Source organism: Alosa pseudoharengus, unplaced genomic scaffold, assembly GCF_046254945.1.
Source record: "Alosa pseudoharengus isolate Yale_2024_CS ecotype anadromous, Long Island Sound unplaced genomic scaffold, YU_APseudo_1.1 YU_APseudo_1.1_scf_6, whole genome shotgun sequence".
Taxonomy (NCBI): Eukaryota; Metazoa; Chordata; class Actinopteri; order Clupeiformes; family Clupeidae; genus Alosa; species Alosa pseudoharengus.
The window spans coordinates 9,343,184-9,358,183 of record NW_027468848.1 but is presented as its reverse complement, the minus strand read 5'-3'; the positions used below and the strand labels follow the sequence as shown (position 1 = coordinate 9,358,183).

At 46.6% G+C, this 15,000-nt stretch overlaps 2 protein-coding genes across 5 annotated transcripts in view; both read right to left on the bottom strand.

The window, feature by feature from the left end:
• mtmr3 (myotubularin related protein 3) overlaps positions 1 to 8,516 on the bottom strand; it is a 39,876-nt gene extending 31,360 nt beyond the window's left edge. For 2 of the 4 annotated variants that reach the window (XM_076270865.1, XM_076270868.1), the window contains exons 1-3: positions 8,367 to 8,516; positions 4,907 to 4,994; positions 4,064 to 4,138 (exon numbers count right to left, since the gene is read on the bottom strand). In XM_076270865.1, coding sequence (XP_076126980.1) covers positions 4,064 to 4,066 — 3 coding nt within the window. In that variant the 5' untranslated portion in view covers positions 4,067 to 4,138; positions 4,907 to 4,994; positions 8,367 to 8,516. Of the gene's footprint in view, positions 1 to 4,063; positions 4,139 to 4,906; positions 4,995 to 5,428; positions 6,356 to 8,155; positions 8,272 to 8,366 lie in introns of those variants that run through there. The other 2 variants (XM_076270866.1, XM_076270867.1) reach the window with 2 other exon arrangements.
• Positions 8,517 to 14,049: 5,533 nt separating this feature from the next.
• The window catches only part of cux2b (cut-like homeobox 2b), a 166,695-nt gene continuing 165,744 nt past the window's right edge, over positions 14,050 to 15,000 (bottom strand). Inside the window, exon 22 of the mRNA XM_076270066.1 lies at positions 14,050 to 14,851. Coding sequence (XP_076126181.1) covers positions 14,050 to 14,851 — 802 coding nt within the window. The remainder of the gene's footprint in view (positions 14,852 to 15,000) is intronic.

Sequence of the window (15,000 nt, the reverse complement as noted above, 5' to 3'; positions counted from 1 at the left end):
TCTGTCTTCCACACGCCTGTGTCTGTGACCAGGTCAACTCTCCCTTATACGTAGTGTCTGTGTCTGTGACCAGGTCAACTCTCCCTTATACGTAGTGTCTGTGTCTGTGACCAGGTCAACTCTCCCTTATACGTAGTGTCTGTGTCTGTGACCAGGTCAACTCTCCCTTATACGTAGTGTCTGTGTCTGTGACCAGGTCAACTCTCCCTTATACGTAGTGTATGTGTCTGTGACCAGGTCAACTCTCCCTTATACGTAGTGTATGTGTCTGTGACCAGGTCAACTCTCCCTTATACGTAGTGTCTGTGTCTGTGACCAGGTCAACTCTCCCTTATACGTAGTGTATGTGTCTGTGACCAGGTCAACTCTCCCTTATACGTAGTGTATGTGTCTGTGACCAGGTCAACTCTCCCTTATACGTAGTGTCTGTGTCTGTGACCAGGTCAACTCTCCCTTATACGTAGTGTATGTGTCTGTGACCAGGTCAACTCTCCCTTATACGTAGTGTATGTGTCTGTGACCAGGTCAACTCTCCCTTATACGTAGTGTCTGTGTCTGTGACCAGGTCAACTCTCCCTTATACGTAGTGTCTGTGTCTGTGACCAGGTCAACTCTCCCTTATACGTAGTGTCTGTGTCTGTGACCAGGTCAACTCTCCCTTATACGTAGTGTCTGACCTGTGCCTGTGTCTGTGACCAGGTCAACATTCTCTTTTATGTAGTATCTGAAATCTGACCTGTGCCACTCACACTCTGACACTTCTGACCGTGACCCCCACCCCCACCCAACGGGCATGGTCATCATGGCAATCCAGGGACACGGTCAGTCCTATCCCTGGTGAGTGTTGCCAGTCTTAACCATCACCAGAGGTTGGCACACGAGCTGGCTGGCATTCACTCCTGTGCCAGTTTACGAGGGCCGTGCCCTCCCCCGCCTTCCTGCCATTGTGTGTGAGGCAGGGCGAAGCTCGAGCGTATCGCCTAACCACTGACGCCTGATGTCCTTGGCCCGGCCCTCTGCTCACTTCCAGACGCTGCCTGCCTGGCCCTGTGGCACGAGCCTCGGGGGTTCAACTGGAGTGGCCGTGAGCGAACAGCACCAAGGAACGATAAGTTCAACGATAACAGAAATGACTGTTTTAAGTACTGATCTCGTTAATATGAATGTGAATGACAACGATAACACAGCATACCATAATGATAGCAAACAAAGAGCGTTATGAGTGTGATAACAACTATCAAAGCAATTTTAACAACAATACAATTCTAGACATTACAGTTATCAAAATGAAGAGAGACTGTCCTTATTATTGGTTGAGTGTGGCAGCTCTAACACTATAGCTACAGTTGTCTTTATAACTATCGTTCCTGGCACACACACACACATACACACAGGAAATGTGTATCTATGGAATACGGTCAGTCTGTAGGGGTAAAAGTGTCTGCTGTAAATATGACGAGAATAAAGATCACAAGTCGTTTCTGAATTGACCTGTTGATTCCCTTTCAAATGAGCTGATAGTTCAGTGAATACAAAGCGTTGTGTTCTGGTGGGGACAATCTGGGCAGCTGGGGCGGGAGGCTGATGGAACTGATTCTCTATAGAGAGGGAGACACACGTGTGTGTGTGTGTGTGTGTGTGTGTGTGTGTGTGTGTGTGTGTGTGTGTGTGTGTGTGTGTGTGTGTCCTGCTGGGGACAGTCTAGGCAGTAGAGCCGTGAGGCTGGTGGAACTGGCTCTCTCTATAGAGGGAGATTACACACAGAGGAAGCAGGATGATATCTGCTGCATCAGCGAGGTGTGTGTGTGTGTGTGTGTGTGTGTGTGTGTGTGCGCTGCCCCTGGTCTGGCCCCTGCAAAGTGCTCCCTGAGGCGTGCTGATGCAGAGTGTCAGCTTGGCATCCGACACACACACCCACACACGTAGAGGGGCGGGCTAGACACACAAAAACACAGATTCATATATGGACACATTTGCACATACAGTTCCAAACACACACACAGAGACACACACACACACACACACAATGATTGAATTGCACATTCCTATTCAGAGACAAAGGCACAGCGAGATACACCCAAACACACCCAAGTCACAGATGCCAACTCACACCTACACACAAACAACACATCACATACAAACACCGCAATTGCATGAATGCTCAATTACGCAAAAACATGCAATCAATTACACAAACAAAAAAAGAAATACCTTTGACCTTAACAACAACTTGTTTATCGTTTATCTTCGTCCTCCGCCACACATATTACACAGCGCAGGCATGTCCTGAGGTCCTGCTGCTGTTTTTAGCCTACCATGCTCCCTCATATCCATGTCCAAGAATCACATTGACTTCTGACCTATTAGCACCAAAGGCTTGGTCAGCAACAGCACTCACTGCCCCTGCGCAGTGCCGGCTTACAGCCCTGATCTGGCCTGGGTATTGGCCTAATCTGGCCTGGGTCTTGTCCTGGGTGTTGGCCTAATCTGGCCTGGATTTTAGCCTGGGTGTTGGCCTAATCTGGCCTGGATCTTGTCCTGGGTGTTGACCTGATCTGGCCTGGGTCTTGTCCTGGGTGTTGACCTGATCTGGCCTGAGTAATGGCCTGGGTCTTGTCCTGGGGGTTGATCTGACCTGGATCTTGGCCTGGGTGTTGCCCTGATCTGGTCTAAATGTTAGCCCGCTTCTAGCCCTGATTTGGCCTGGGTCTTGGCGCCGATTCTGGCCCGGGTCTTAGCTTGGCTAAGCTCTGATTTGGCCAGGGTTTTAGTCTGCTTATAGCCCTGGTCTGGTTGATTTGACACAGAATCAGCTGCCTTGTGGGTGAGCTGTGTGAGCGGAGTGTTTAATTAATGCTCACACACACACACACACACACACACACACACACACACACACACACACACACACACACACACACACACACACACACACACACACACACACACACACACACACACACACACACACACACACACACACACACACACACACACACACACACTTAGGAGAGTGAGACAGAGCCACTCTTTCACGTCCCTGTATACAGACAGACACACAGGGAGGGTGGTGGCACCGCCCGACCAATCGCTAGAGGCGGAGACGGAGATAGTCCCCGCTGTGACGCACACACACACCCACAAACACACAAACAGACACGACGCACTAACCCACGGACATCCCTCCGCAGTCCACACACACACCCACAAATACACTGCCAGGCACTGCAAATACCCACTCATCCATCTGTCCACCCTCAAACACACAAACACACTCATGGGTATGAATGTTACCTGTGTGTGTGTGTGTGTGTGTGTGTGTGTGTGTGTGTGTGTGTGTGTGTGTGTGTGTGTGTGTGTGTGTGTGTGTGTGTGTGTGTGTGTGTGTGTGTGTGTGTGTGTGTGTGTGTGTGTGTGTGTGTGTGTGTGTGTGTGTGTGTGTGTGTGTGTGTGTGTGTGTGTGTGTGTGTGTGTGTGTGTGTGTGTGTGTGTGTGTGTGTGTGTGTGTGTGTGTGTGTGTGTGTGTGTGTGTTTGAGAGAGAGTGTATATTTGCGTGTGTGTGTGTGTGTGTGTGTGCGTGTGTGTGTGTGCGTGTGTGTGTGTCTGCCAGTGGAGAGCGACTCTCGCTGAGGCTGCAGTGAGGCTGTGGTCCTGAGCTGTCACTCTGTCCAGCCGGCCTGTCTGTCTGAACACCAACCCGCTGGCCTCACTGCAAAAGGCCCTGCCATTAACACACAGCCTCCCATTCAGCAAAGCCACTGTTCTTGGACCAGTGGCCCAAACACATGCACACACACACACACAGACAGACAGACAGACAGACACACACACACACACACGCATCACAGAAATACAATACAATACACACCAAACAAGACACAGACAACACACAAACATAATACACACAGTCTGAGAAAAGGGATAGTATGGCATGGAGAGAGGGAGAGAGAGAGAGAGAGAGAGAGAGAGAGAGAGAGAGAGAGAGAGAGAGAGAGAGAGAGAGAGAGAGAGAGAGAGAGAGAGAGAGAGAGAGAGAGAGAGAGAGAGAGAGAGGTGTTTTACCATAGCCCCAGTGAAGGAGTCTGGCTCTCTTCCAGCCAATCCTTTCCTTTCTTCTCACTCAATCACAGGCTCAGTCTGACAAAAGATAGACAGAGAGAGAGAGATGGAGGAAGAGAAAGAGAGAGAGAGATAAATGAAGAGAGATAAATTGTGAAAGAGAGAGAGAGAGAGAGAGAGAAATAGAGAGAGAGAGAGAGAGAGAGAGAGAGAGAGAGAGAGAGAGAGAGAGGTTTGGAGACAAACAGAAAGGTTGTGTGTTAGGCCGAGTTCCCAGGTGTGATCCAGCAGATTCCCCCTGTGAAAGGTTTGCTTACGCATGGCAATACAGCACCGATCGCATTCAGCACCACTGAAACCTCTGGCAGTGCTGTGTGTCTGTGTGTGTGTGTGTGTGTGTGTGTGTGTGTGTGTGTGTGTGTGTGTGTGTGGACATCATGAGGGGGAAGAACAGATCTAAACAACTCAGCTACACCACTGGGAACGAGTCCTTATATTCCTTCCTCTGTAATTTCAATTCATTAAGGGGCCATGCTTCCTCTTACGGTTATAACGCTGTCATTTCTGCTCAACTAGGAGATGGATTATAGCATGGTTTAAAACATCAGAAAGCTGAATATTATATTTTACATTAGCACTGGAAGGCTAAATATCATATTATACATTATACAAATTATACATTGGCATTAAAAAGTTGAATATTAGCATTGGAAAGCTGAATATTATGCATTAGCATTGGGACGCTGCTTCACTGGGGTAAGTGTGTGTTTAAACAATCATGTAAGGAGGAAGTGAAGTTCCTCCCCCTCTAGTGTGTGTGTGCAGAGCCGTGCAGCTGAAACTCACCCACTGAGAGCAGAGAAGCTCAAGACGGCGACGTCCTTGTTTAACTTCCTGTTTGGAAACGTCTCACTCTGGGTTATGACATTGAATTCTGTTGGAGGATAAGGGGGGGGGGGGGGGGGGGGGGTTGGGGTATGTGGAAAGAGACAAAAGAGCTGATTGAATAAAAAAAAAAAAGACACAGCATTCCAACATCACTCCACGGCATTACGTAACATTCCCATTCCCATTCTCAATACCCCTTTTCAGGCGCTGGCAAATATAGCCTGGCAGGGCGGCGCGGGTACACAGGTCCGCCACAGCTACGCACCTATGGGGATGGCCACAGACCTCAGCTGTGTGTGTGTGTTTGTGTGTGTGTGTGTGTGTGTGTGTGTGTGTGTGTGTTTGTGTGTGTTTAGAGGGTCAAACTGCACAGTCATCAGGTAACTGAGCAGCACTTTTGCTGCCTAAAAGCCAGCACAAACACCCTCAGCATTCAGCAACACCCAAGACACACACACACCCATTACAGCAACCACTCACAATCCTCACTCTAGGACTCTGTCATTAGAGAATGATGTACATTGGATTCTTGAAGGCAGACAGTAGAATGTGTTGCGACGCATGATTGACAGCTGGGTATGAGGGCGGTATCACAGCAACCATCAGTGCAATCAGATCACCCTGCCACTGGGAAGATGGGCATCAGTAGTACTGCCACTGGAGAGACAGGCATCAGCAACACTGTCCAGAATATCAGGTCAGGCACTGCTGAAGTTCCGCATGTCTTGCCAGCCTAACTCTACGGCTTCCTCATTCTCTCTCTCAATGCAACTTCATGCCTGAGATTACTGCTGCTTTTTCTGTTTCTCTATCTCTTTCCATCTCTCCATCACTGACGGCTCTCTCTCCCTCTGTATGTGTGCATGACTTCCCACTTGAGATGTGCAGGCTGGTCATCGTGCATGCAAGGGAATCCTTGGACCATCAACAACACACACTCTTCTGCAAAATAACTAGTGTCTTCTGGTGGCAACTGATAAGGCGTATCTGGAACTCACACTCACTGTGTGTGTGTGTGTGCGCGTGTGTGTGTTTATCAGAGACCAACTCGTGACCGGATGCCCCAGTGTGTACAGAGGCCCATTCCAGCATGCTGGCAGCAGGTTAACCATCTTAACACCTCGTCAGCGCTCATGACGACACACAAGCCAACACTACAGCCACGCTGGCCGGCTGCTCAACCTACAGGACCAACATGCTAGTATTCTCAATGACGCTAGTATTCTCAATGACATTCAGCCAAAATGCTAGTATTCTCAATGACATTCAGCCAACATGCTAGTCTTCTCAGTGACTTTGAGCCAAAATGCTAGTATTCTCAGTGACATTCAGAGGGGGGTTCCTAGGAGGTGGTTTACCCCTATCGTCTTCACTTTCTCTTTCAGTTACTGTTATCGTTCTTGGTGTGAACTGTAAACAGATGATTCCTGCGGCTTTGTTCTGCTGCTTTATAGAACAAAACTATAAAGCAAAGATTCTAGAACAGAGCTCCGCTCTAGAATCTTTGCTATAAAGCTCCTCTATTTGGAGGTTTACAACATACCTTAAAATACCCCCCTTGGTAAATGAAAATAGCTGGAAACTCCATGTTGTGTGCCGTTTGAGAACAGTGCTGGGGTGATCATTACAAACAAGCCTCTGTTCACAGGGATGAGTCTGACGCTGGCAACACCAAAACAATTCAAACAATAAAGGCAAACAAACAACAACAGACTTGCTCTGTGCGCGGGTGGGGAGATAGACTTTCCCGAAAAATGCTCGGTTTACAGTGGAAGCAATGGCTTCATTTGTGAAGGAGTGGAAACCATCCAGTCAGCCTCAGGTGCTCAGGTATCCCGCTCATAATGACAGAAGGTCAGTCTGTACCTCCCTCCTGCCTCGCCTGTATGACAGAGCATGTCCCTGCCTGCCAAAAATCTGCCACTGAAAACCCACCCAAACCAGACCTAAAAACAAAATACCAGACAAATGGCTAGCTAGCAGTGACTCTGCTCACAGCTCAGGCAGCTCAATCTGAGAGCTTTTCAATACCCTGTGTCCGCATGGGTGCACCCATGCCTGCCTTCCCTGCAAACAAGGTTACCTTATGTGGCCTCTCTGACTGGGACATGTACATACGGCTTTGGCATGACCACACTGTTGAATTTTAACTTGTAAAGAGCTGAATGCCTTCCTTGTGACTAGCATTTCAGCATGGTGCAACAAAGCCACAGTGGAATTAAATATAAGCATTGCATGCAGTAAATCGTGGTGGCATGTGACTTTTAGTGACCGCACAAATCAGCATCTAGTTTGACACACTTGTTACTGCATGCGAGTCCTGACTATAAGGATGATTTGGGGCGTATACTATGAGATGCAGTGGAGACTGTCTGTGCTGATGAGAGGAATAACGTTACAATAAATGTTTTGATATCAGAATAGCTGAAGGTCTACGAACGCTCGATATGAACTGCACTCTAACAAGCGAAGTAGCGATGATAAACATGCGAATTGCATACTTAATTTGCGAGTTCCACGCAATCAAGCTCCAATCAAGCTTGCGAGGTATCGGGAAGCTAATGTTTACTAGTCGGCTCTGGTTGCACTGCTACCAAACAAGCAAAACACTTAAGGCTAGTTAGTGGCTAGTGCAATATTTCTCAACTGTTTTGGGTAACAATAATATCACTGTTTTTAACAAACGTCAAAATAAACCTTAACAGCAAGCTGGCAGGTCGATTTCAAAAGTTCATTCATATTAGTAAATCCAGAGATCTAACTCGATAGCTAGCCAGCTAGCGGATTCTTGCCAGCTGACTGGGCGACAATTCAAGCTAACTGGATAACTTATCTGATAAGCTAGCCACATAGAAATACCATAACGTTCCATGTCAAAATATTTCCTGAATCATAACATTAAGCCTCTTACGGTTTCACAAATAACATGACACCCAACAAGCTGTGCAAGTCATTTCAACCACCGTATGTTTTGAACAGTTCTATTTCGACCTAACCCAGCGATAGCTGTCAACACTATGATAGCACAAATAGTGAAACGTTAGAGCAAACTCTTCAGCGTTTCCAGCTAGCTTCTAACTGGCTAACATCAGCTAACTGTTATACGGTGCAATTTATCTATCATAGCTTTGTTGCTGTTCAGTAGCCAGGGGTAAATTAGGTAGCCGTGACAACTATCGTGAGAGTACACCTCCAGCACTAACTTACAAGAATATCTGCAGTGTTTGTCGGTACCTTCCTCTTCCCCCGGTTCTTTCACCTCCTCCCTTGAGCGGGCCTGCTTTGATACTAAAGCTAACTAGCGGGCTAACGGAGTAGGTTGTGTTTTTGTTGTTGTTATGCGATAGAGGGCGGACCCCTAAGCACAGGCCTGAGTCGCGCCAACACAGCTAAGCAAGAACTCAACAGGCGTACAAACCTTAGAAGAAGCTCTAGAAGAGAACGAACATGTAGGGGGTGGAGTATTCTTTCATCCGGTTTTAAACAAACTGCAAATAAGCTACACAAACAGATATTCAGATCCATTTGCAGTCCTACTCCGTCCCACAGTAGACTCTGCCCGTCATCGCCGCGTTTCAACCACAGACTGCGCATGTGACGTAGCACGTAATGACAGAATGTTGCGTAATCACGTTTGGTCTTTGCCTCTTGATGGGGGAGGGGTAGATATTTGAATATCATGTTCTGTAGGCCTAATTAGAATAGCAAGAAGTCAGTTAGAAAGTGTAGCCTATCATTCATTTTACATGGGAAGAGGAACAAAAGGTCAAACTTAAAAGTTCAACACATTTTTAAGAATATCTAAACTAGTCAAGAAGACTAAAATGTGGAAAAAACAGTGATTATGTTTTTCATTGTAATTGTATATAGTGTTGCACTGTTTAAAGCTATGCCATGGCTGAGAGGTAATGAAGAAACAGAAACACAAAGGGTCACATAGTAATTTATTCAACGATGGCCTGGGACGTGTGATTAAAAGACATGTAATATTTATTTGAGCTTTTCTGAAACCAAAGTTTAAAGTGCTCTGACATTTGCAGTATTAAGAGAAATGAGTCATCAGGGAATTTCAGCACTATTCACAAGAGGATGATATGACAGGCATGAGCAAAGAAAATGGGCTTTAAATGCATGCCCTATCTATCAACATTACCGGGACTATGTGAGTCTCTCTAAACACCTCTTTTCTCTCTTCAGCCACACTTCATGTTAGTAATCATGATATGCAATGCAGTGCAGCAAACTATAATGTTCAGAGAATTCGGTGCTTGGTCAACATACCATTTCAGTTATATTTTCATAACTTGATCAAAAACAGTGCATCTTTCTCAAAATATGAATGCTGTCATGGGAACCTGACGGAGCCAATGATAAAGTGATGTGCACATGAGGTGTCCCATAATACCCACAGTATATACCAGTTTTAACAGAAGAGCTTCCTGACCACATCAAACAGACCGGCTGGAGCTGCACTCTTTTGTGCATAAAGTGGGTGGACTGGGACAGGTCAGATAACTAGGTAAAGCTGTGTGTGTGTGTGTGTGTGTGTGTGTGTGTATGTGTGTGTGTGTGTCTATATCTCACCCACATCACATCTGAGACATGTTAGGAATTCCAGGCTGAGGGGAAAAAAAACACTGAGATCTTGGCCAAAGAAGAGGTGAGAAGAGGAGAGCTTAACCCTTCCATGTCCACTCCATGCCCAACGGCCGTCTTCACAAAGTCACATGCAAGTTCCATACAAAGAAATATATAAACGAGACATATGGTAAGAGAAAAAAAAACTTTATTGAGGACCACTGACTTGAATAAAAATGAATGTCACAAATATCACCAACACAAGCAGTGAAACGGGTGAGAAACAGTGAAAGAGTTCTGTTGGTTATGCACATCATGTGATGACAAGATTTCCTCATTCCGTAGAAATCCAGTGAAGTGACTGCTCTGTGAGGAGAGCCCATAAAGTGAAATTAGCAGATCTCTTCTCATAAACATTGTCTTTGAGACATTTTATTTCTCTTTTTTAAGATCTCTGTTGAGAAAAACAAACAAACAAACAAACAAATGAAAAGTTCTGTTCAGATAAATACTTGACCCCAGTTCCTAAATGAAAAAAGAACATATCCTACATACACACAAATCTGTGCCTAAAGTGTGAATGCAACATTTTCAAGAAATGTCTGTGGTTTCACAACGGTGTTTTTCTCTTCAAAGGTATAATACACATCTAAAATTGTTCTGTTACTCAAGCCTCCTTGGCAGTGCCATCTGTGTTTGTGATATAAACAAAAATCTCTTGATTCTCCGATATGGAGGTATACCGCACTGGAAACGTTAGTGGTCATGTCTTGTTCATCTCAAAAGCATACTCAGTTAGTCTATCTATAGGGTATACTGCCTGACTTCCTGCTTTTTTTATCCAGTGCACTTTTATTCAAGACCATATGGAATTCAGTCATATAAACAAAGACATAGAATCATTCAATGCTCACAAAATGCTGTGGTCATTTGATTACATGTTCACTGAGAAATACTCGTATACGAATGAGCAATGTCCAGTAAGTCTGAGCTGCAAACGAGAATCAGCTCAGCGAGACTCGATTGATGTTTATGTTTGGCGAACTTTACCAGTGATGAGACCTGACCTGTTCAGTAAAGCTTAGAAGCAAGACTACCCTGAGAGAAGTTCTAAAAGGTGGGCAAGCCTGCCAGACCACAACTGGCTTGTGAGTTTGGTTAATATATCTGTACACTCTATTTCAATAATCAGCACACAAGTGTCAAGAACCTAAGATATCATTATTATTTTCAGTAAATGTGTAATATTCATATAACTATACATATATAATTCCAATCCTTTGTATTGTACTATTAAAACAAGTGCAAGTTTGTACTACCACCTTTAACAATACATCAAAAGGCAAAGACTTGTGGAACACTAAAGTTAATTTAATCGAAATTTGCTTGATTACGCCAGGTTTTAAGTGCTGTAAATACACTGATAGCAGCTGACTGAGCTTGGTGCTGACCACAACTGGACCGGATGCAAGCCAGATCTGGGCCAGACCAAAAGCCAGATGTGTGCCAAACCCAGGCCAGATCCACATCACGGTCAACTGCTATCGGCGTAGTTCTCTTACGAGGTATTGTAGATCTATAAATCTTGTTAACCAGAGTATAAAACGGAAAAAACAACGCACAGTAGTAGAAATGCCAGTATGACAAAATACAAATTAAAAAACAAAAACAAAGCATTTGTGGTGGCCAGCAGCAAAACACCCTGACAACCTTCCCAGCTTAATCCAGTTCAGTGACCACATTAGCTAAGAGCAGTCCATGCCTGCCAATTAAGATATGGTTCATGCATGGAGGAAACTTCAATAATAAGTCATGTCCCTTCATCTCCTTTTCAGGTTTGGTCCAGCAGTTTCAGTCTAGCAATTGAATCACTATTATGAATCCATTATTCTGGAGACTTTGACCATGTTATAAGATGACGGTCAGTGGTCAGTATATATGTAATGGGGATGATTATAGTACCAAATTATATTAATTAAGTGCTACTTCCTTGGGTCTTTGACCAAAACATGTCAGGATATAAGTGTCAATTTAAGTCAATTTAAAACAGTCACAAGGCTTAGTCCCCACTCTGACTCTGCTTTCAGTACACCTGAAACTGGGCACCATTCAGATTTTAGACTTCAAGTTCAAACTCCATACAGGCTCTCTCAACAGTGTCCCTCTCTCTCTCCCAGATGAAACCCACTCTGGACGGATCTGTGCCACTTAGGGCTATGTTGGGGTGTGTGTCTGTGTGTGTATGTGTGTGTGTGTGTGTGTGTGTGGGGGGGGGGGGTGGTATAAGTGCAAGTTCAGGGTACGCCTGCACGATCAATCATCAGATCAGACAGCAGCTATGCTATGCAACTCTCATTCACCAAATCAGGGAAAGGCCAAATGCATGCACGTGTGCGCGTGCATTTAGGCGTTTATGTGTGTGTGTGCATATTTGTCTGCGTGTACATTTCTGTGTATGTATGTGTGTGTGTGTACGTGCGTTTACATTTCTGTGTGTGTGTATGTGTATGTGTATGTGTATGCTTGTGTGTGTGTGTGTGTGTGTGTGTGTGTGTACGTGCACATGGGTGTGTAGTTGTGTATGCTTGGTTGTAATCCATTGAGAAAAGATGATGTTAAAAAGGGGAAACAAATCTAGCAGCTGCGTGCCCACTCACTGCTCATTGGACATGTTTAGTGTGTCTGGTGCTCCAGGCTCCGAGACATGCTGTAAACGCATCCTCCATTATTGATGCTGTGCTGTGGGCCGAGAGGGGAGGGGTGTGTGTGTGTGTGTGTGGTTTGGGAGACCTTGCGTAGGTGTGTGTGTGTGGGATGGGGCCTGGCGGAGGTGTGTGTGTGTGTGTGTGTGTGTGTGTGTGTGTGTGTGTGCGTGTGTGTGGTTTGGGAGATCTTGCGTAGGTGTGTGTGTGGGGGGGGTGGGGCCTGGCGGAGGTGTGTGTGTGTGTGTGTGTGTTTGTGTGTGTGTGTGTGTGGGGGAGACCTGGCGAGGGAGGGAGTGTGTGATGTGCATGCAGAGAGGGAGCAGTAATGGCTGCCGCCGCCCTGGGCCAGGGCTTCACAGGAGAGACGAGGTAACACACCGGAATGAATTATTGAGGACGAGTAAACGGTGCTCAGGTGTAGTGAAAGCCTCACTATACTGCTGGGCACGCACACACGCACACACACACACACACACACACACACACACACGCACACACACACACACATACTTTTACACACACACACACACCCATGCACACGGCCCCTAATGTAAACCTCTAAGTATTATTAAAATGAAAGGAAGGAAGGAAGGAAAGAAAGAAAGTGTTCACTAAAATATCCTACAATTAACAAGGTTTAAACATTTCCATTTCTTCTTATTTTTTGCAGATTTTTCAACTTTTTCTCTTTTTTTAAGCTCAAGTATATCACATGTGACTAACTAGGGAGGAGAGGAGAAGGGTTATTTCGGTTCCATGCTACATCTTGTTCGGAGAAGGCTATTGCAGACAATTCTACAACACGTACAACCACATATTATACGTCTGTGTAACAAATGTTCCAAAACATATCACCAAGAAACTAAGTACATACGATGTGTTCACTATTTTAGAGTCTTTTCAGGACTATCCCTTCGTCATGTCATGTTTTTTTTTTCATAAGTTGCTCATCTTTTATCTGTCCCGTCTTACAGACAAAATCAGAAAAATTGCTATTCAAAAAGTAGCAAATTTGGTCAGTGTCTCATTTTAAATAAGTATAGTGCTTTTTTAAATGGCTTAAGACAGCGGTCTTTTTTTTAAATAATCTCACCCAGTGGCAATCTATAGGACTTCAGTGTGCATTTCATGACACCATAGCTGCAAGTCTTCACCTCAGAGTTCCTCTTGATCTCGTTATGTCTCTTCCGTTTAAAACACAACAGCACGTGCTGTTACATAAAATTCAAAGTAGGATGCTTTATCAAAATACCTAAAAGACGTTTAGAAATGTGTGTGTGTGTGTGACTGTGTGAGTTTTTGTGTGTGTGCATGCGTGTGTGTGTGTTTGTGAGTGTGTGTGTTACTCTCCAGAGGGGTGTCTTCAGTGTTAAGTGTTGTAAGTTGTCGTTCCCTTTGAGGGACCGGTCAGTGCAGAGGACCGTGGGGTCCAGGTTGGGGGACGGGGCGTCTTCCAGAGCCTCCAGAAAGTTCTCCAGCAGAGTCTTGGGATGACTCCAGAGGGTTCTCTTTCAGAGTCTTAAGGTGGCTCTGGAAAGTTCTCTTTTAGAGCCTTGGGATGACCCAACAAGGTTTTCTTTCAGAGTCTTGAGGTGACTCCAGAAAGTTCTCTTTCAGAGTCTTGAGGTGACTCTAGAAGGTTCTCTTTCAGAGTCTTGAGGTGACTCCAGAAAGTTCTCTTTCAGAGTCTTGAGGTGACTCTAGAAGGTTCTCTTTCAGAGTCTCGGGGTGAACCATGTGCAAGGGTTCTGACTCACACACACACACACACACACACACACACACATAATCAGAGGGAGAGAGAGAGAAGGTTATGTTCTAGAACTCCCACTCCAGGCTCTCCTCGCGGTTGGCAGCCCTCTCCAGCCGGTGGATGATGTTGTTCAGGTTGGCCATCTTCTCGTTGCGCCTCTGCGTGCTCTTGTTGAGTTTGGGGTTGTGCAGGGTGGGGGGGTCCAGGCCGTAGCCGGGTGCAGAGGGGGCGTCTGTGCCGTGGTTGGACGGCGAGATGGGGGCGGACGAGGAGGGGACAGGGGAGACGGACAGCATGAGCCCTGGGGAAGAGGCGGCGGAGGGGGAGTTGAGCGACACCTCCAGGCTGCCACGACATGGCTCCGATGAGGCCTTGAAGCTCACGGGGTCCACGGGCGACTTCTCGGCATCCTCCCCCCCTTCATGCGGACTCACGCTGGGCCTCAGGGAGCCCTCCATGCCCAGAGCCCCAGAGAAGAGGCACTGGCCCTGGCTGCTGCTGGCCTCGTCCTCCCTCGCGCTCTGGGGACGGTGTGGAGCTCCGGTTAGCGTTAGCGCTAGCTCATCGCGCTCGGCCTTCAGCGGCGGGAAGGCCAAGCCCAGTGGGAAGTGCTTGATCCTGGGCAGCCGGCCGGTGGCGTCCCCCGCCCCTGGAGCGTCCAGCTCGGGGTCTCCGGCATCCTGCTTGACGGGGAGGGGGAGGTGTCGAACGGAGGCGCTGAGGGGGCGGACGTGGGGCGGCAGCTTCCTGTCGTCGCCGTCGGATACGGGGCTGCGGGAGGGCAGGGGGGAGTAGGGGGTAGGCTCGGCGTCCGTGTCGTTGTCCTGAGGGCCCTCCATAAGAACCTCACGCCGCATCCGGGACCTGCTGGGACACACACGCACACACATGCGCATGCACACACACACACGGACACACACACGTACAGACATATATACACACACATCCACACACAAACCTAGAGTCAGACATACTGTGACTTATAATGGTACCCTTTTACGTAACTATCATAACTA